We start from the raw sequence: 22,437 nt of genomic DNA, 5'->3' as shown, positions 1-22,437 counted from the left end.
TAGGAATAACCTTATTCTTCAGGGAGATAAGCAATTGAAAGGAAATAAAACAGCTGTAATAAACAGTGAATAAAGAAGAATTAGGCCCTGCATCTGTGTAACAAAAGTTGTATCTAAAGCGCATATCAATATTGGTTACAATGAAATTATTTGGAAAAGGTCATGCAAATCCACAGAAGGGATGTTAGGCCATCTTGTCCCAAGAAGAAGCAGAGCCCATAGTAAAAAAGGGAGAAAAGGGAGGCAAGTCAGAAGAGGCAGTGTGGTACGTGGCTGCTCCAGACAACCCTGGCACTAAGCTTCACAGGGGAAGCGGAGAGGACAGGCAGAACACAGGAAAACACAGCAGCAATATTATAAGGGCTGGGTAAATCACAGTCCCCCTTCAGCAAGAGTTGGGGTTCACATTATTAGGAATGTTTGTTGGGGGGTTTTTCCAGAGCAGAAACAAACTTCAAAGTGTCAGTGTTACTTAGACTCTGGAGTGATGAGATCAAGGAATCGGCAATAGCCAGCACTGAGAAAGCTTAAAAGTAGATCGAAGAAGCGGAGGAAGAGAGCCTTATTTTTTTTATAGCTTCCTACTTGGTGGAAACATACATTTTTATCTTACCCTGTAAGCACTAGAAGTATGATAGATACTGCAGGATTTTAAACCACAGTATCTTAATTTTGAACCATCTTCCATTTGGCTCACTGCCTTGAGTGACATTTGAAATAAAACAGGGAGCAAAAAAGTTTCCGCAAAAGAAATATTTCACTTAAGACACCATATCTCATAGCAAGATTTTGGCACCTGACATCATCCCAGACTTGGAGAGAAGTTCGCAGGAAGTTCTATAGCATTGTCAACAGCTGCCTGATCACTGCTGGCAAAAGCAACAACCACCGTAGGACTGTTTAGTTTAGCCTCTCTCATTTGATTCTACCTACAATATCACGTCGTTTTCTTCCAGAAGCCTCTGCTTTGATGTGAAGTATTCCCTGTTTCCCCCTCAACACACACACACCATCCTTGACTACCTCTCCCAAAAGGCTGCTCAGAGTCCACAATCAACTCCGCCTTGTTGCTTCTAGGCTGTGTAAAAGGCCAGATACTTGCAGCTGTAGAAAGGGGAGCACATCTGAAAAATCCCACAAGGTTATTTGATTCTGATATTAGACTGCTTTGCTGAACAAGGAAAAAAATTAGCAATTGTTATGTTATGCAAGCTTCATATGAGTAATGATCAGATCCCTAGCTTTGGGAATGTTTTAGAAGCTACCTGAAATATATGGTGGCCTGGGGCAAGGGGCATGAAGGGTGTGATTGGAATTTCACCATCTCTCTTCCCTGTCTCCGCAACATCACACACTTTCCCTTTCACTCCTCTCCTTCCAGCTCTGGTCTCTTCAAGGTAAAGACTCTATAAACTCCCCCACATCTTCAAGGAGTATGGCCTGTAAGTGGGGGGTGGAGACGGCAGCAAATTTCCCAGATCAATGGCCATTTGAAATTCAGACATATGGCTGAAGCCCTACAGCTGCATGTGTTAATTACCACACGTGTCCCCTGTAAAGCAGTCTGTTAAACACAAAAAGAAAACAGAAGAGAAAAAAGCCATTCCAAGGGATTAAGTAAATAGTCTAAATTTTTGACCCTGCTCCCCCAGACATATGGCCATGTATAAGAACACAAGCTCCCTTCCTTTCTTACGACACCTGCATGCTGAGGAAGCATAAGACCCCTTCCACCCCAAGCCACGTGCATTGAACCTACCTCAAAGTGTACTTTCCCCTTCCAGCTCCCCCCTCCTCCTGCCCAGCCTCTTCTCTCACCAGCCCCTCTCCCTTTCTCCTTTAGAGGACTAATTCCTGGCTGACAACCAGACTAGTCCTGGGCTTACAATACGCCTTTTCATTTCCTCACAGGCAAAGAGAATGGATACGTCGCTGCTACGTCTGTAGTGCATGTGTGCAAATGAGGGAAAGGGGAAAAAAAAACCTAACTGTATTTTTTTCACTGCTTGTTTCTGTAGGTTCCCCCCCCCCCCCCCCGCCCCCCGAATCAGAGTAGAGGTTCAGGGCTTTAGTGAGTGAGCACAACTCTGCTCTCTAACTATATTGCCCCAGCTAGTTCACCCCAGGATCTGGATTTAGTCTAAAGGATTTTTTTGTATTTGATTATGAAATTGAAGAATAGTTTTCCTACATGAAGGAATAGGCAGGGTAACAGAGTAGCGCTGGAAGGACCTCCAAAGGATCTAATGTGCTTCAGAAAGAAATCTGTATGTATAAAACAAAGCACGTCTCAAAAATATATACAATGTACTAGTGACACCACATTCTCAAAAGTATTTTTATTTTAAAAGGAGGAAGGTCATTCCTCAAAGATGCCTTATAGACTGCCAGACATCTACAGATTGACTGTTCAAAACGAGCCCAAGACAATTGATCTTAAGAACTATCATCATTTAAAGGCATATTTGTGAGCAGCTGAATAGTCAAGATGAAACAAGTCCTTACACTTGCAAACTGCTTTGCTGCAGCACTAAAAGTCTCATCAGAATCTGAGCACAGCGACATCTAATAAAAGACAGACATAGCGCACAGTAATTCAGTCTGTCAGGAAAACTTCTCCAGTCCCTAGCATTCATCAAAGCATTCTGCAATACATGTCCCTTGCTGTCAACATAAAACAAAAACCCAGATGACTGTATGGAGGGAAGCCATTATTCCAGATAGATCTGTTCTAAAGTAGCTTTGATTCCCATAGGTGTGGTCTCAGGAACTCAAACAAACATCGTGGTTGCCTCTTCAGCTTCCCCCCTACCTTACTTACCAGCACACACGCTCTGTATGCGTTCAAGCTTTCCCATCACAATTTTACAGTTTCTCTCTTACAGAGAAATCCTGGCAGAGCTCACAGAGCAAAGGACTTGAAAGGAAAGTACTTCCAATCCCTCAGCTGAGCCCCTGCACCCAGGACAAAGTATGTTTCCTGGTGCATTATGCTGATTTGAAAGAAAATGACACAAAAACATTAAGATGCCTAGATTCTTCTGCAGGATGCAAATACTCAAACAAAATAGGGTCATGTTAGGCTGCTACAAGAAAACAACTTCTAGCTTCACTTAACTGCAAACCCAGCAATTTCTCCAATTCATCCTCGGGTTTATTTTTAAGAAACAGCTACAGAAGACAGGAAGTCTACTAGGACTATTAATTTCAAAGTTATAATGATGCTGTTTTAAAAGATCTAAAGAAATACATAGTGTAATAGTGTAACATCTTGGCATGCTGATCTAGACACTCAAAGAGCATGGGAAGAATTTTAACAACTCTTTAAAAAAGAAAAGGTGTTGAGGCCACATAGCTACAAAGTATTTAAATGACAAAAACAACCCACAGACCCCCAGAACAATTCCATTTCTCTGCACGCTGTAATTGGTCAGACACCAGAAATCTGTGTATAGCACATAAACAGTTAATAATACCTTAACAGATGTGGCTTAATCAATTGTTAGCCTGCTTATTAGATTTACTCACCAGGCTGCTCAATACTATGACTTAATCATTTAAAAACCTTTACAGCTGTCCTTAAGTCATTACAGACATGAGTAGTCTGTAGATTGCTATAATAACACTTGTAAACTACAATTTTATTAAGTCATATTATATAGACTAACCTACCGATTAGAACTGTTGCTTTATAGATGAAAGCAGAATTCTTGCATTATATCAAACAAAATATACCTTAAAACAGAATTTGCCTTCTGCTGAAACTTGCCAATGAAACTTTCTTCAGTCTCAAATTTGATACATATGTTCTGAGGCCCACAAAAAAAATGTCTTAATGAAAACTAAACAATTTCAGACAAGTCAGTGATGAGGGGACCCAAAAGGATTGGTCTTAATTGTACTGTTTATGTAGCAAATTTGGGGTTGAATTTTTCTTCTAGACCTTAATATTTCTAAAATCTGTTTGATTTATGACTATCTCTAAGTGTTTCTTACAATACTGCACTACTCCGGAAAAGTGACTCAGTATACGCAGTTTTGTAAAATTACATTCCTCTGTTCTCACAAAAAATGATCACAAGTCCTGACTAAAAGCTGGGTTCTCTCTGTCTTACAAAATCTGTAAATAATGGCAAACTACAATCTGCCATACCTGTGAAAATCACTTTCTTCCTACAGTTACATTTAACTGGAATTTAATAAACAATTTTGTAGATTATGTACAGTATAGGATTAGCAATAGGAACCAGAGTTCTGAATATCTATAATCAGTAGGTTCTCCAGTTTGAAGTAATGATATTTTTATAGTACAGAAGCAAACTTCAATTCCACCACTAAGTTTGCTTGGAAATATAAATATGAGCTAACCAAAATCCTACGTGCTACAAATCCCATCAACAGCATTTTTTTTAATTCACAGACCACTCAGGCTTTTGCAGGACAGTGGTTTTGTTGCATTAATCTCTCCCAGTTACTTCTCAGTCACCTGAGGTTTTATCCCAGTTTCATGAAAAGCAGCACACAATCATGTTTCTCCCAGAGATGATTTCCTGCCCCCTGTTAAATTTTATCAGGACAGACTGCGAAGCTGTCACCATCAGCATGTGGTGGGACAACGAAGCTTTTGCACACCCAGAGGACTTGGAGCACAGCAAATCTGCTGCTTTCAGGAAGCAGACTTATTATATATGCATAGCACAGTGACTTTCCACATAGCAACACTATACACACAGCTCTGTCCAGAAGCATCAAAGCGTATGTGCACACTTCTGGGTAAAATATACACATGTACACGAAAAGACCTGACAGACAGTTGTCAGCGCTAGTCTAGGAATACTACGTGACAAAGTTAAACAGTTCAGAAAGTAATTTTTGCATGGAAATACTCCCTCATCCAGACTTATAAACTAGTATATTACTTATTTTAAAATAAGTACATAACAGATGCAGAAGAATTTTTTGGGTAGCACTGTGGGCTTAGTACCTCCTAACGTTCTGCAAGAAATTCATCATAAAATGATGCTCACCAGCTAGAACCATCACTTGAAGACATACTGCCCCAGTAAATTTATATTTCTTACACCTTACTGACAAAGGCCAAACAATATTTCTCTATCTTTCCTGTACCCTCCACAAGCTGCTAAAAATATGACAGAGCTTTTTCTCAGTATTTATAAGGCTGGAGAGGCAGGAAAAACTGGGCACTTGAGGCTTGGTTTGTGTAACAGTACAGCTGTTTCAGATTTGATCAGTATCCGGTTAACTCCAGAAAGAACTAGAGAAGACAAAAACCAAAGTCCCAGTCTCAGGTTTTGGTCACACTTCAACTTGATGATTTTGTCAAGATATTATCTGTATTCTGAGACATAGGCTAATGTACTAACACCTGTGGAGGCAGCATGCTCCCCTCCCTGCAAGCTGACAGCAGGTGAATTAGTGCCAGCTGCACCTGACTTCTTACCACCAGCAGACAAAGCTTCCAGGTCTCCATGTACAAACGGTTCCATTTATCTATATCAGCACAAGCCATCCTCCACTTGGGTTTGCCCGAGGAGAACATTCACCCTTTACTGCTTAGTGTAATTACTGACTCAGACTAATGGCTCATTACTGATTCAAATTGCTTAGTCTACTGGCTGCATTAACATTTTCTAGAGGTAAGACCCATGGAAACAGCAGAAAGAGCACCACAGAATGGGCCAAGTTGCCCATGATTGCAGCAGAGAACTTCCCTGCAACGAAGCCTGCCTTTAAGCCTGTTTCTCACAGTTAAACCCACAAAAAGGAACCCAATTCTAGATGTTTAATTGACAGGAATTTTAAATTGTTCATCTTGGGTTCCTCAAATTACTTCAGTGTTTTCTTGTAGGCTACAAACTCATTGGGCAAACTTTTCGCAACACCATACAAGAGTCATGTCTACATGTAACATAGTAAGTGTAAAACAAACTCAGCCCAGGCTTTGCCTTCTGTGGGGCCATCAAAACTTTCATTTCAGCAACATTACTGTACCTGCCCCAGGTTCAGCGAATTGCAGATGTTATTGCCACCTTTTGCAATAGGGGAAAAAGGCAAGTCAAAGCAGGTCTTGAACTTTACGCAGTGCAAGAGACTTTATAAAAGAAAAAGTTCATACCACTCAAGACTCTTCATGACTGACACTGACAGTTTATCCAGCCCATATTTACCCCATATACTTGCATCATTATTTAATCCCAGATTATAGAGCCAAGCTTCCTTTCCCATTTCCTTTATTCAGATGATTTAAAAATTGTATCAACAACACACACAACGCCCAGAATAGTTAACCACCACTAACAAACCACTATTCCCAGATATTTTTTTTCCCTCTTCACTCTCCCAATCTCTCCACTTCTAATTCACTCAGTTTCTAGTTTTAAGAAGGAAGACCAAGTGACTTTATGGAGATAAGCAGTGACACGGCTGCTTTTTACATTCCTCTGTCTCCCAGTGAGCCCACTTTTTAAAACCTGCTTGGTGACTGTGAAAGACACTACTCATAGCTGCAATATGCCAAATCTGTAGCTTTGAGCTCCTAAGCCCCAGCATTCCTCAGATAAAGAAAATAAGGTTTTGTTTTGTTTCATGTTTGCTTGTTTTGTTTCAAATGTGTGGCGCAATTTCCCTTTGGCTAGGAAGGAACATTCTGCATTCTTTAGGCAGGGAAGAAATCCAGTCATGTTGGCTCCAAGGATGCCTTTCACTGCTTCTTAAAACATTAACAGCCTCACAGTATGAGAGAGGGGGGAGATCCAGCTCTCTAGGGGACAGTATGAATCTTCCAAGTCTCTCTGGCCTTTCAAATGAAGCAGCAACTGCAGTAAATTAGGGCAAGAAGCTCCTTACAAGAAAGGATAGTACAAGGAACATGTCAGAATAAGGAACAGACAGCAACAGAGATTGGCAGGTTCTGGATATCCTAATCCCAACCAAGAGTAACTGCATACTCTAACAAAGGTCCTGGAAACTTGCTCTTCACTTACAGGATGAATTCGGCATAGAAAGGACAGTGGTAAATGTCTGAGCTGCAAAGTCCACACACTGAGTATGTCCTGGACAGCCTGGGTTTCCATTCCACCTCAGATGAACACGCCTCCATCTCGCTGGGCCTTCCAGCAACAGAGCACTTCTCAGACACAGAACAAATCATTATAGCTATTTCAAAATTCTACATTTAGTGCCAATTTAATTTGATTTAAATTACCTTACAGGGCAAATCATATGAGTAACTGGCATTGCATCATACAGCAATAGCAGCAATGTAAACATGGGCAACCAGAGCACGGGATTCAAAAATAAAAAGGATTTCTTGCCAACACTCTTGCCTGTTCTCTGCATAAAGCTCCACAGAACCACTTACGGAGCTACATGCCAAGCCATGTGACCATAAAGCCATTACATTTTCTTTTCCACAGTAGTGACAGAACCTGTGAGTGGAATCACGTTACCTCACATCTTCTGGTGACTCCATTGTACCTATTGACCCCCAGAAATTAGGGCTAAACAGGATGGAAACATTTGGAGGAGAGTTATTACCAATAACCAGTCTTCTTCTCTTTCCAGCATTAATTCATCTCTTCTAAAGGAGAGCTAACGTGCTAATAAAGCCTTCATTTATTACCCAAAAGCTTAAGCCTACCCATCTGCACTGTTTTTAAGGCAGAGCAGCCTCCATCCAAAAAACTAATTTGCCCTGAAGACTTTAAACTTTGTGTGATGCTGGTGCCTTTTATTAGCTCCATATTTTACATTCCTGTATGAATGGGAGAAAAGAAATCACTTTTGAGAGTCTTAGTTTTTCCTTTTCTTCCCGAAAGTGCCTATTCCATGCCAGATAATACTCTTTCACTCAGAGACCCTAATTCAGGGATGGAAAGAGGACTCTGCTTTGCAGTGGGAAAAAGCCAAAAGCTCCCAAGTCAGGTGACAGCTGCCCAGAGTGATGTCAGAAGTTTCAAAGCTGTGCCTCTATAACAGAAAGGTCAACACTGACCCAGTTCCTGCTGGACCCCTCCTCATCCTGCCCTTTTTGTCTTCTTGCAAAGGGCAATCTTTGCAAAAAGTCTGAACACTCAGCTAGAATGGATGGTTACATGCACACTGGCTAGCCACCAGTCTTCAGAGAAGCCAGACCTCCAACAACCACCTTCCTGCAAGGCAGCCAGGCTGTTCTTGGTTCCAACTTGCTTACAAGAGCTGATACTGGAGTTCTGAATCAGGGTAACTTAAGTCAAGAAAAAACACTGATAAGAAAGACAAATTCATTTTTAGATTAGGCATTCATCACTAGCCAAACCACCAAATTTTAAACCAAATTATTTCAGCTTCTAAAAACCCTCTTGATTTTGAAAGACGACTTTAACAATTGCTCACAAGTATCTTTCTAACATGATGGACAAAGGTCAAAGTGGCTTGTGCAGGGGCTTCCAACAGATATGAACACATTCAGAATTGGAGGGGACAGCAAGCTGACATGATTGTTCAAAGCATGCTGGCCCAAAGGGAAACATTTCCCTTTTCTTGACAGGTACTCCATAGATGTTTCTGCAGCCATGTGACCAAGTGTACGCTGTTCTTGAAACAGGCAGCCTCCAAGGAGAATCAATTTATATTACAAGTTTTAGATTAATTCATTCCATTTACAGTTCCCTTTTTTGCATGTCCCAACCTTAGAATTAATAAAGGGAGTGAAGTGGGAAAAACAAGTTCAGATGTTTACCCGTTTTGCTCCTGTTTCTTATGAAATCCAGTGTCAGCTGTTTCCAATTCTAGAACAAACCAGGACTAGTCAGGTAGGAAGCCTACATACAACCCCCACTCACAAATAATGCAGATTTCAAGAGCAACTGGAGTTGCTTGCACTTCAGGCTAGACTAGCGATGACTGCATTAAGAGAAAGATAACAATGCATACAGATGCCGATTACACATTACCACAATTACAGGTTTACAGAGACATAACCTTGTCTAAAATAAGAAGCAGGCTTCAGCATTCGGTTTTAACTAAGCAGTTTTCTTTGCATCGTTGTTTTCCTAAGCTACTGTACACAAGCGATAGGCTGGAGAGCAGATATACTCAAAATGCATCACTGCTTGGAACGCAGCAATCTCTAATTCCTGTTAAGTGTTTTCAGGACTGAATTGGCAGTCCCAGCATGGAAGATGATCTTCAAATTAAATGTTGGTGTCAAGGTAGGCATTTTCCTGTATTTTGAAGTGTCAGGAATAATTGGTTTAGAGAGCAGTAAAAATACTGCATCAGATTATCAAAACAGGAATTTCTCCTAGGAAACAGCCTTCATCCTCACCGGCAGGAATTGAGGATGAATTCAGTGCTGTAGTAAGGAGTCAAACTCAAAAGTTGACTCCGGAGGTGGGGGGTAGAGGGGAGCATGACTGAAAATCAGGGTGTGGAGAAGGTCTGAAGACAAATTTGACTACTCCTTGATGTATACTTCAGCGGTCACCCCTCCCAAGACTATTTCAATGAATGCAAATCAGAGGACACAGGTAAGGAATACACACAGGAGAAGAACAACAACACATCTAGTGCCTTGCTCAGGAAAGACAAGGACCAAAGAAAGGAGTGTAAAGGAGGACCTACACCAAATGCACAAAACAGTGAGGTTTCCAAGCATGGCTAGGGTTTAATCCAGCACTGCTCCAGCTGGCCAGAGGGTTTTATGCTCTATTAAAAATACCACCTTTCAACGCATATAAAGTCACAACCACGACATTGGCACTCCTGACATCCAGTGTACTAGTCATATTGACAGCCTTCCTAATCTCTAGGGATTTTACTGAGAAACACTCAGTAGTTAACTTCAAGGTGAACAAGCAGAGGTTATTCTGTGCCAGCCGCCCCTCTGGGAAGCTCTGCTTTCACATATGACATCTTAGCTGATAAGCACAGAGCACACCATTTTGTACTCCACAGGGTGGTACATGAACAGACTGTCATCTTATTCCTCCTGCTGCAGGGGGAGGTCCAAAGGTACATAAGCCTCCTGCACACCAAGCTGGTTAAGAACCCAGGTTTGAGTTATCTCAAGGGACTTGGCTGGGCAGCTGCTATTACAAAAGACGTTGCTGAAGCACAGGACTCCACTCACCTTTCCTTCCCGAATTACCCTGGCTTGATGGCTTATCAGTTACAGAACCTAAAGGGGAGGAAAAATAAATTAAAAAAAAAAAAAAAAAAAAGACATCTATTTAGATGCTGCATGATCACACAGAACACATAACATCACATTAATACAGCCATATCTCAACCCACAAAGTGTCTGTTTCACTTCCCAACAGCTCAGTTTAGGATTCAGAGGGGCTGTGGCTTCAACCAGCATAAGGAAGTTTTATGTGTTAAGATGTTAAATCAGGATGAGGGTAGACAAGAAATCTTTAGTAGCTGGATCTAGCAATTTGAAAGAGCTCAGTAGAGCAGTGTGCTAGTAAGAAACCTGGAATAAATCCAAGGGCAAAAAGGAAAGATCAGTAAGAGTCACTTTTGTTTGCAAATGTCAGAAAGAACAAATCAAAAACAGGTGGGAATGCAAGGGCAGTTATTTTAAAGGAAAGGGATTAAGTGGGACAACTTGCAGAAAATGTATTTCAACCAGCCCCTGAACATCCCCAGCTGTTTGAAAAGGGACACTGACAAGATCCAGCATGTACTTGAATAGAACACATCCTGGGTTTTTTAATATAACTTAGATCTTAACATAATATATATGATTCTACACTTTCTGCAGTTCACTTTAGAGCATCATCACACAGTTTTCCACTGAAACTTGAACTGATAATAAAAGGTTTTTTTAACAAGTCCATTACTAAGGTGCATATTAAAAAAAAAAAAATCTATGACAAGACACCTTTTTTTTCCAGAAAAGCTTTATTCACAAGAAACTGATTCTTCTGTGCACCATTACTGAACAGATCCAGTGATTACTGATCCTTCCAGGAAACATGGATCAAAAGTCAGCTCCAAAGGAGGCAGCTCCAACAGGCTCAAGAGTCTTGTGAAGAAAACCCTAAACAAACTCTATCGTCCAGACACTTTCACTCACAGATCAGTTCATCACAGATCTACTACTGAATTACAAGTAAGAAGCACATACTCAATATTAGTCATCATAGGCCTAACATCTGTGTGTCCTACAATGCACCATGACTTTCCTGGTAACATGATTTTATGAACAGCTCAAGACTAAACAAACACATCAGCAAAACTCTAAACCAAGCCCTACCAAAATCATATACTGGGAACTGTGGAAGAAAGCCATATTCTAAGATTTAAGCCAAATTACCATAGCATTTCATCTTACACTAAAAAAGGGTATTAGTCTCATTTTCTTTACATGTACCTGTGAAACACCAAGCATTCCCTCAAGCTACACTGACTCACTGCTTCTCAGAAAGTTCTCCCACTCAACTCAAACCCTCATGCAAGTTATTACTACAAAAACCTTACAGCCAAGAGTACGCTGAATAAGGTGAGAAGGATTAAAAAAGCCCAAAGGTTTGACTGCTGTCACGCTCCCACCTAAAGAGCAAACACTGCTAGGTGTGAAGGAAGAAATACATTAAACAGCCACGGGGTGCAGGTTGCAGAGCATGAAGCCAGAGACAGCAGCAGTGCCTATATAGTATCACTGAGCACATCAGAAACAGAAACAAACTCCTATGCTTGCTGTCTTTTCTTACTTATTATTTGGGGGGGGGGGGGGGGGGGGGGGGGCGGCATGGTGGGTAGCATGGGAGGCAGCACAATTCATATGTTTCCCCTGAATTCTCCCGAACAGCACGGAACAGCTTCCCACTCTTCCCTGGGCTTAGCGTGCTGCTGCCAGAGCAGCTCTGTTCACCGCCGCTGAACAGGCTCAACTGTTCACAGGTGATCAGGGCCGTACGAAAGTCTAGAGCCCACCCTCATCTCGTTTGAGCCATGAGCTGCCATATTGAATGGTGGGGACAAAAAACAAACAGCATCACTCTGTTTTAAGTACAGAAAAGTATGGGTTTGGGCCCAGTAAACCACCAGGCGACAGAGCAGCATCAGGCTGAGTGCACAGAAGCACATCACTTAATAAATGCATGAGTAACAGCCTGGCTCTGGGCCTCCTTGTGAGCTGTGGTGCAAGCCCAGTGCTGTCCAGCCCCTTGAAATAAACACGGGGATCCTAGAACTGAACACCACGATCAGAAGACCCAAATTCCTTATAACAGCAGGACTCCAGATTTGGAGGCAAGCAGTCAACAACTACCAGCTTCTCACAGAACCGCCGTATCAAACTTTTAACTGAAGTCACTCTGAAGGCAAAATGACTCCATGGCCCACTAAATACAGCCCAAGAACCACTTCTTTAAAATACCATGGAAAAAAAGTTGTCCCATCTGTTACAAGTTTCTCTGGCTTTGGTGTACACAGCAACATTATGACTCTTGCCTTGGCTACCACAGCTGTTACTCAGCTGTTTTTTCTCCGTGAGCCTTGCAGGGAATGCCTGTACCCTAACTGCAGGATGGGCATGCCACAGTCCAAGCTCCCTTGCAGCTTCCAAAATGCCAGCAAGAACACAGGGAGACAGAAGCACAACTACAGTTGTTAAGTCAGGTAAATGGGCCAAGTCACCTGAAAAGATTAAGCACTCTCAACAGGACACATTCTTCCCAGCCCTCTTGGGTTATTAAATTAGTATTTGTTAAAGCCACTCCCACAGTACCTGAACATACAGGAGTTTTGTTCTGTACAGAAGAGCCGCTAATAGGCTTGCCATCAGGTGTCACACACCAGCAGTATCCAGTGTAGGTATGGCACTGCACCTGTTTAATAAAACAAAGAGCAGGCATTTCATTTCTCACTATCACCCACCACTTTTATTATAATCCAGCATCTTAGTGGAAGTTCCAGTCCAGGTGCATCACAAACACATGCTTCAGAGCGAGGATGTCACACAGAGGAGTGTCTGATACCATTATCTTTTCTTTCTCACCTCACCTCCCTCCCCAAATAACCTTTATTTCTCCTACTCCAACTCCTTTAGCTGCAATTCAGGAGGCAAAAGAATTACTAGTCGTCAGCTGAGAACGCTTTAGTTTGGGGAAGCAACAGTTAAGTGTCAGCTCGTTCCACCCTCTGCTAAATCCCATTTACTATTTACCACTAAATAGCTGTCCCACTTCATCCCAGCTGGGATGTGAAAATGCCACCCTGGCCCAATTCCACAGCCACTGCTTGAAAACAGCATCTGTGGGCATTTCAAGAGCATTTTGTTCACTAAAACAGGCTGGAAAAAATGCAACACTGACTTGTTATGTTAACAAACCTTCTCCAGATAGATTTAAGCTCTCTCCTGTTACTATGTCAACCTAGGCAGTAGGAGCGAGATCCAACATGCTTGCTCTTCATATATTGACAAGGTCTTAAGAACATTTGATGGAGACTCTAATGAGCCAAAAGGTACACAGCGTAAGATTCATCTTGTTTAACTTTAAAGCTCTACTTCTGACCTGGACTTCTAGAGGTGCCCAATTCCTTCACCATGGAAGGATACCAGAATGAACTAGTTCAGATGAAGACCTCTAAAGGCAGAACAGAAAAATCTCAACCTAGCAAACTGGTCTTGGTAACATCTATGCAGACATTAGTTCAGTGGCACTATAGTTTCATCCAGCTTAACAGATCTGGTTACTCAGCTTCACAGAGTGGTCAGTATTTGGATGGAATTTGGGATGCCTTTGACTTCCCTTGAGAAAAAAAGTGAACGATCCCCCACTGTGGAATGGTACAGAAATGCATACGTTACTATATGCTAGAGATGGGTCCTTCAAATTTCTGAAAAACAAGCCACGAAATGAGATTACTTCAGAACCTGTCTTTTACTTCTAGATTGAATTCTGCTCATTCTCTCTTTTTCCAAACAAGTTCACTGGAGCCAATTTCCCATTCCGGTCCTCTCCACACAGAAGAATGATGGGATGTTTGCACCATTCCCTTCATTAGGGATCCTTCAGACCTAAACCAGCCATTCTCCCTTGCTGACAGCTGGCTTCGATTCCCTAAGGTAGCAGAGTTTGTTCAGAGACTTAACGACAGTCTTTTTAAAAGGCTTTGAGTACCACATAAAACATGATCTAAGAGCAATTATAACGCGGTACCACGTGTTTATCTTTGGTTTCACTAAAGTGCAAATCAATCATTTTGCCTTGAGCAAATTCACTTTTAGCAGCCAAAATCAACAATACTCTCATGTACTCATGTTACTAAAGTCACTGTTGCTGCTATCTGCACATTTCCATCTTTATTCTCTCAATATATCACAAAATTAATTGCAAATTACTCAAAACCACTGTGAATATAATTAGCAATAATAAAATTGCAAGTATTTCTTATTGCTCAATATAATCAATTGCACATTCAAAATGAGTGTGATGGAACTGCTTGGGTTTCTGTGTTTAGCATTTATCCTTGCTGATCACACACACATTATTGCATTCCCAACAGTACAAGAAACTGTCTTTACATCTAAACATTAATTATAAAAAATCCTACCCAGAGATAGAGACAAATTGCAGGATAGGGTCTTGAATTCATAGGGCAAAACCATTCCATGTTACATTAGAGAAAAAATCCAGCATACCCAACATTTAAGAAAATGCAAGTACTAGTGACTTGATATTCCTTCAGCCAAGCCTTCAGAAAATAACAAAGTACAAGGCAGAGGAGTCCAAAAAACACAGTGACATAAATTTAGGATAGATGCATTAACTAGGAGCACGTTATGCAACTCATCTCAGTTGAGACCTACCAATTACATACACTCATTTATGCAAGCCAAGCACTTTAAAAGCAAAGTAATTTTGTAAATAACTAAGCTAAGGAATGCTGGTCTTCCTTAGACTGGTAGGCCATGACCCTTTCTTACCCCTGCAAAAAAAAATAAAATCTCAGATTGACAGCACTTTCACAACACCCGCATGTTCTGCAGCACCAAAGGGCTTTCCTACTATGCATAACAGCAGCAATCAAATCTCAGCCCTTATCCTAAAGGCCAGACAACTACCCAAGAAGAATGGACACTTCAGAAGCCTCAAAAACAACTGCAGTTGGCATTCCTGGACATCTTTGCGTTGAGAGATGCTACCTTTCATCATTTTATGTGACCAGGTCTCAGCATATTTAGGTGTCATAGCAACAGTGGTCTACAGCCTAGAGTTCGCAGCTTGCCAGGCTGAGAAAAAAAACCCCAGTATACTTTTCATCACTTACACAGCACTGGTACGACATTGAAAAAAAAAATGTAGAAGCAATAGCTGATCCAGTACTATTCCTACACTCCGCATGTAAACACAAACTCTGTAAAGTTTGTGTTCTGTCAACTATTCTAGAGCACCTGTAGTAAAGAATCTTGAAAATCATGGGGTTTACTTTAAATTTTTCCTATGAGTTTCCAATTACCTCAGGTTTGAGTTTTTGTTGCTTAATTTCATTTAAATCTTCTACCCAAAATTCAACCTCATTCTAATCCTACTCCCACAGTAGCAAGATTTTTAAATACTGTTATAATCAGAAGAGTAACTGTAAAAGTGACACTCGTTTACTGTACAGACCTAATCTTCAGTTACTGAGTTAATTTGGGCTCCACCAAAATACATGTTAGAAAAAGTGTGTTTGCCTTTTTTTGGCGCTCAGTCTTCTAAAGCTAAGCATTGTGTCAGAGAAAATACATTACCAATTTTATATACAAAAAACCTTGATTGCTAACCAATCTGCAGACACATAATGCTCAGCACTGGTGAGGCCACACCTCAAATACTGTGTCAGTTTTGGGCCCCTCGCTACAAGAAAGACATTAAGGTGCTGGAGCATCTTCAAAGAAGAGCAGCAAAGCTGCTGAAGGGTCTAGAGAGCAAGTCCTGTGAGGAGCAGCTGAGGGTTGGTTAGCCTGGAGAAAAGGAGTCTCAGGGGAGACCTTATCAGTCTCTACAACTACCTGCAGGGAGGTTGTAGTGAGGTGAGTGTTGGTCTCCTCTGTCAAGTAACAAGCAATAGGATGAGAGGAAACGGCCTCAAGTTGCACCAAGGGAGGTTTAGATTGGATATTAGGAAAAAATGTCTTCACTGGGTTGTCCAGCATTGGAACAGGCTGCCCAGGGGAGTGGTTGAGTCACCGTTCCTGGAGGTATTTAAAAGACGTGTAGATGCAGTGCTTAGGGACATGGTTTAGTGGTGAACTTGACAGTGCTAGATTAACAATTGGACTCTTATTTTAAAAGGTTTTTTCTCAGTCTAAATAATTGTATGATTACTGCTTGAAAGACACATGACAGAGTCTGACATATCAAATATACACCTACCCAACAGCAGAACATTTTAAGTTACATAATAGGAAACCAGAGAAATAAAACCTGCAAATCGCTTGAGGTCTTCCAACAGATTCCCCAGTAACATCTACACTTTAAAAAAAAAAATCCAACTGCTGCAAGCACCCAAATCCCTGATTGTGCAGGAGGACACCATTCCTATTTTTCATAAGTGAGAGATATGCCATCTCAACCGTGTCTCAACTGATGAATGAAAAGCATGAGGGACAAACCCAAAACCAAATGCTCTGCCACCACTGCCCACATAAAGACTGTAGCAGTAGCTCCTCTGTTCCCCCCTGCCATTGTGATGCGTGAAATCAAACAGTAGCTAACATACTAGCCACTGGCCACCTGAATGGCCACCTGCTCTCAATCAAGTCCATTATGAAATGAAGTATGAAAACATTATAGTCACTGGCAGATGACTCTGCATCTTAATTTCTTGAGGGAGAAAGGAGCTGCTGTATGGGTTTCTTCATTATCTTACTGGCAATGCCAGAATCAGATTCCCAAGTAGACCAAACCTTCTCGCAACAAGCAAGCAGTATCATCCCTTTACAGCCATTTGACAAAGGAGGATCAAGTGGCTGTTTCAAAAAGATAAACTGGAAATGGGAAAGAACAAGGACAAAGCAGTAATTCTGTGATGGCTGAAACCAGTCTTTACAGACTTATAGGAAGAAGCTTGCTAAAAGAGGCTTGAGAGTGCCTTAGACAAGCACTGGGCCAAGCACAGGAACATTAAATGCTCAGACCAGCCTTTCACTACTGTCCAGATCAAGAGGTTGGTAACCAATTTCTATCCCATCGCAGATCAGACAAACATTTCTTGGCTCCTTCCATAATGCAGGGCAGAGAGAAGAATAGAAGAAAAACATTCCTTCTGCATTCAAAGCAATACTTCTAGGGAAGAAGAAAAAAGACATCCAGTTTTTGAATAGCACTGCTGAGGGCGGGGGCAGACAGCAGAGTTACTACTGCCCACACTCACAGCACAAGGCAAGGCTCCGAACTCTGTTTGCACCCAGGTGCTCCTTTGCTCTAAAAACAGCTAAATTGTTCCAAGCCAGTAGGTCATCTGGTATGACCCACGGAGCAGAAGCCACAGTGTCACACATCAATTTTCAATCAAGCCTTTCCTTTGTTCAAGCCATTGAGACTCATCTAGAAAGTTCTCTGAACCCAAGTTGGTGGTACACAATTGGCACACTGGCCTGATGGCTGTTTATCTTAAGTGATGTCTCTGTTCTGGTTTAAATGTCTTCTATTGCTTAGACCCTGGATCTTGCCATACTTTCTGCCAGATTAAGAGTCAGCAGACTATAGTCAGAAGGCTGCCTTGCCTTTACAGACAATTTTAGGAAGCTATGAATCAGTCTGCATCTTAACTTTGAGCTTCTTTGAGTCTACAAACCCTTAAATCATTTTTGTCACTTTTTCTGCTCCCTGCTCACATTTAATTCTTCCCAAATGATGTTGTGTAGACAAATATTCCCACCAGGGCTTTATGCAGCAACCACCCCCCTTGAGTCTATGCACCGTTCAAGAAATGCTTGCTCCACAGGAATTTCACTATTCATATAACCAGGGAAAGAAATAATTTCTGGCAGGAAAAAAAAAAAAAAAAATCTTAGCCACCATCAAGGGCATTGCTAACACTCTGGCAGAGATACCACTTTTAGCTCAGGAGAGGGATCCTCAAGAGAGGCTCACTGCTTCTGACACAGAACATGATCCTTTAAAGTTAAAAGTGACCTTACATTGCTGCTTTCCTTAAGGACATCCACTCTTGCTTTAAGAACTTGCTCCTTTGCTCTCTTGACTGGTGGTTCTTTGAAGAAGTGCCATATATAACCAAAGTTGCTACCTCCTTACCCATCCATGGGTATCTTCAGCTCAATATACAAATGAGAAACACAGTAAGAGTTGCAGGAAGTAAAGAAGCACATAAGTAGCAGCCAAATCTGCAGAGCAATAGTCACAGAGAGCTCCAGCTACAGTCTTTTATAGAAGGAATGTCTTTTACCAGAAAAAGCTAGAACCATCTACTAATTAAAGCCCAGATTCTTTATTAAGAAAGAGTTCCTTTAATCTAGCAAGACAGACTGTGTTCTTTTCTTCTGAAAGGAGAAGTTAAATCCTTGAGAGCTTAGTATTGCTACAGCATAAACACTGAATAATGGAATAATAGACAGCATCCAGGGAATGCGGGATATGTCTACACAGTGCCCCAAACACCATGCTGCATTAAGAAATGAGTTTGTAATTCTGCTCAGCATCACGCTACACTAGTCAACACAGAGGAACAGACTTGGATCACAAAGTCACACTGAATGCTGAGAGGGTTCTCGACATCTTTAGAAAGGGGTCTGTTTGTAGGACTTAGGAGAATGCAGTACTTTGTACACGCATTAGCATAGCACAGAACAAAACTATTGCTACGGACTGTAATACAGATTGCTTTTTCTAAACAGACTTGTATTACCAGATGTAGGAGTGCTCTGGAAGCTATCTGATAATGGCAAACTGCTCTGACAGTCAGCCCACTCACTGATCCCATCATAAGACAACAGGTTTCACTGATGCACTTGCTCTAAGAGAAATCTCAGCACTGCATCGTAACTGCACCAACAGCTGCAGTTGTGAGAGCCCTAAACTCAAAAGAAACTCTCCAAGGAGACTTGCTCTTAGCCACTTGTATGCAGACTTACAAGGAAAAGAAACCACAGCTAGACAGTGGAAGGTGGCAGCAAACAGCAAGACACACCACAAAAAGCCCCGCAAGACTATACCCCCAAAGCAGGGTTAGCATTATTCATGTTCATATTAATCTGTCTGAAGCAGATCCCATTTAAAACCTCAGCAACCTTTTCTAAAAAGCTACTTGGGGGGAAAACTATGAAGAATGCAAGTCTCTCAGCCCATGGCAACAAGCCCAATGGCACTAGGCAGCAAAAGAAAGTGCACAGATTACCCAATAGAGCCTGTTGTTTATGAAGAACAGATCACAGCAGGTTAAGTGCAGCATGGAAAGGGAATGGCATTTATGCAAAATACAGCATAACAGAAAAAAGGAGAGCACAAATCTTGGGAACAGAAACTGGTTTTAGTCATGTTTAATTTTGCACAACAGTACATGACCTCAGATTTATACAATTAATCAAATTACTCATACCAAACACATATTCTTATGTTGTGAATAACTCAAATTTTATCTGCATGTTTACATTACTGTGGGCTAAGTGCAGAGAGCTTTTGTTATAGGAAGTAATATTCCACACAAACTGAAATATAAAGAAATAACAATTCCAGAGTAATTCATCAGGTCCTTCCCCATTTACAGTCATCCCATCATGCCTGCAGCACCACCACCTCCTCCATGCTGCAAGTCCATACCACATTTTTAGATGTGTAAGCAGTGCTTAAAAGGGATTTGATAAGATCTTTGCTATACACAAACTCCCAGACTACGGGAAGCAGCACTCACAGTGCATAGAAACAGTTATGAAAACCAGTGAATTGACAGGTGCCTGCTCCTCTTCATGCAGTACTCAAAACCCGTTATAACTAGTCATGCCTAGGAAAACTGGCCATCCAGACAACAGAATTGGTAGTCACACTTCTTTTTGGTCTGTATTTTACAGACAATGAAAAAACAGGCATATTATACAAGTGCTTAAGACACACAGGATGTCTCTCTAATGCGGAGTTTAAATGCAAGCCAAATCAAGGTCTTTGCCTTCAGGCCCTCCTCCCTTTCACCCTTGTTACCACATCTAACATTCTGATCTCAGAGCCAGCAGCCCTGCAGGGAAGCAGGAGGAGATAAGGCAAGCATGGTCTCCCCTCTGCAGCCACTGTCCCATGCAGCACATACTGCCAGTCACAAAACAGCAGAGTAGCTATGTTCTTTTTACCACCCTACAGCCCCATCCAATTTGCAGTGGATCCAGCCCCAAATCTACACAGTTTCATACTGAATGTAATTCCAGGAGCTGGAAAGGGCAGACTTGGGTGGCTTTCAGAGGAACAACTTCAGTTAGTGCTACTGTTAGTGTTTACCCATAGTGATTGCAATTTAGTTTCTAATCAAGAGGATGATGATAAACCACAAAAGCAACAGTTCAATCCGGTTAAGACTAAACAGGTTTTGTGAACATAAAGTTACTACTACCAAATGCAGCTCCCAAACCTGCGCTGTTTGTTTTTCACTCCTGCAAAACTTTCAAGTATTTCCAACAATTAATTAGACAAAAACCTAGATCTTCTGAAGTTTGATGGCAAGGATGATGTGGGCCTGAACACCTACTGTGTACACATCTACAAAAAAGAGGCTCGGCTCAAGACCTGAAAGCAAGTCATCCACATCTTCAGTGAGTACTGTAACAATTAAGACATTTGACATTCTAAATATATGCATGCATCTTCGTTTCCCCTCTGATCAGAATTTTTCTTCTACTCAAAATATTCCTCCAATAACAGTTGCACAGAAGGCAGAAAGTTGTTGAAAAACATTCCCCTAGCCAACTCTACATACAGGGTATACCCTGAAGCATGTGCATCTTGTTGGGACGGGGCTTCAAGGCTGAAGAGCATGGCGGGTATTTCTCCTAGAAACTTAAATTGAGAGATGCTGCTCTGTTCTGGACTCCTCAACTGAGATTTTGGAGGTTCAATGGAGCAACAGTCTGGGCACTGAACCGGAAAAAACTAACAACAGTTCAGAGCTGACTTCATCAAGGCCTCAGGGACTTCAAGAACTGGTCTACACAGCTTCCACACAGAGTAGAACCTAGGGGTGCCAATTCTCTGCACAAGAGATGCAGTATCCAAACCATCTCCACCAGATGAGATCTATTCATAAGTTGCTGGAAGCAAAACCTATTTAGACTGTTCACCAAAATTCTAATTTTTATGCATCCTTCTAAAACCAAAGTTTAACTGATTTGAGCCAGAAGCTAAGGAAATATTTGTCTCAAATGCAGGCTGAAACCAGTTAGCTTCCTCTGACATTGTTTTTCATTCACATCTTATGCAGGGACAATGACCTTAGATGCTGCAGTATAAATGATGAAGCTGGTTCCTGAGGTATGTGGAACGTGGGATACTGTTACGATCCAAGGAATGATACGAATTTCATTTAATTCCAGCTACAAAGGGATCAGAAGCTTCCTTCATCATGCCAGGTAAAACAAAAGCATTTTAGTGTTCACAGATAGGACTGAACAGAGGAAGAATGTGAAATACCACTTGGCTGCCAGCTGAAAACACACAATTTTTGTAAGCAGTTTCATGTTGCCCCTCCACTGGCAACCCACAGTGGCCAGGGTTCCAGGACAGGAAAGGAACAGACCTTCCAAATAAACCTGTCTGAAACAAAGCTTTGTCAACTGCACTCAGTCCAGCTTATTAGGATGAAAATTTTGCCGGCACCTCCTACTTCACTCTCCAAGAGGCTGATGGACAGATGACAGAGACATTGGAAAGTCAGCTTTCCTTCCCCTTTTTTTCTTGAACTATAAAGGTTTAACATGGAGCACTTAGTTGGCCCACTGTGCTAGATTTTGTAATTATTTCCCTCTACTGCCAACATAACCTAAGCAGCTCTACACAGAATCAAATTTCAACAATTCAGAGTGTAGTCTGACTCCAAGAAACTGCAGCCACTTCTCTTACCCCCACCATCTTCCCAAGATGGTCCACACTGTACACAAATATGATGATGCCTGCTCCAAATAAGTATGCAAAGTTGGCAGGATGGATAAACTTTTCCCACTTCACCACTAAAACACAAAAACAAAATAAAAACACTCCCACACACCAGATAATGGGAGGGTAAGGTTGAGGGGCGGGGAATAAAAATTTTTGGTGGGTTATCACAAAAAAAAAATCTTTCCTCTCCTCTTCCCCCAGGCATCACGAAGTGTTTGAACCAACCCCAAGGCTTTTTGTCTTTCTCATCTTTTTGAACCCAATATTGATTGTATTTTGGAAAATATTTTTACCTTCAAAAGACTTTGCAAACAACTAATGAATCCTAAAATTTCTCTGAGGC

The 22,437-nt window shown here is 41.5% G+C and overlaps 1 protein-coding gene across 5 annotated transcripts in view; it reads right to left on the bottom strand.

Annotated features, from left to right (window-relative positions):
* Positions 1-22,437, bottom strand: part of SMOC1 (SPARC related modular calcium binding 1) — a 132,061-nt gene that overhangs the window by 56,666 nt on the left and 52,958 nt on the right. For all 5 annotated transcript variants that reach the window (XM_055819663.1, XM_055819669.1, XM_055819682.1 and 2 more), the window contains exons 4-5: positions 12,740-12,839; positions 10,133-10,180 (exon numbers count right to left, since the gene is read on the bottom strand). In XM_055819663.1, the coding sequence (XP_055675638.1) occupies positions 10,133-10,180; positions 12,740-12,839 (148 nt within the window). The remainder of the gene's footprint in view (positions 1-10,132; positions 10,181-12,739; positions 12,840-22,437) is intronic.

The sequence above is a fragment of the Falco peregrinus genome, chromosome 1, assembly GCF_023634155.1.
Source record: "Falco peregrinus isolate bFalPer1 chromosome 1, bFalPer1.pri, whole genome shotgun sequence".
Taxonomy (NCBI): domain Eukaryota; kingdom Metazoa; phylum Chordata; class Aves; order Falconiformes; family Falconidae; genus Falco; species Falco peregrinus.
This window is presented reverse-complemented; position numbering and strand designations above follow the sequence as displayed.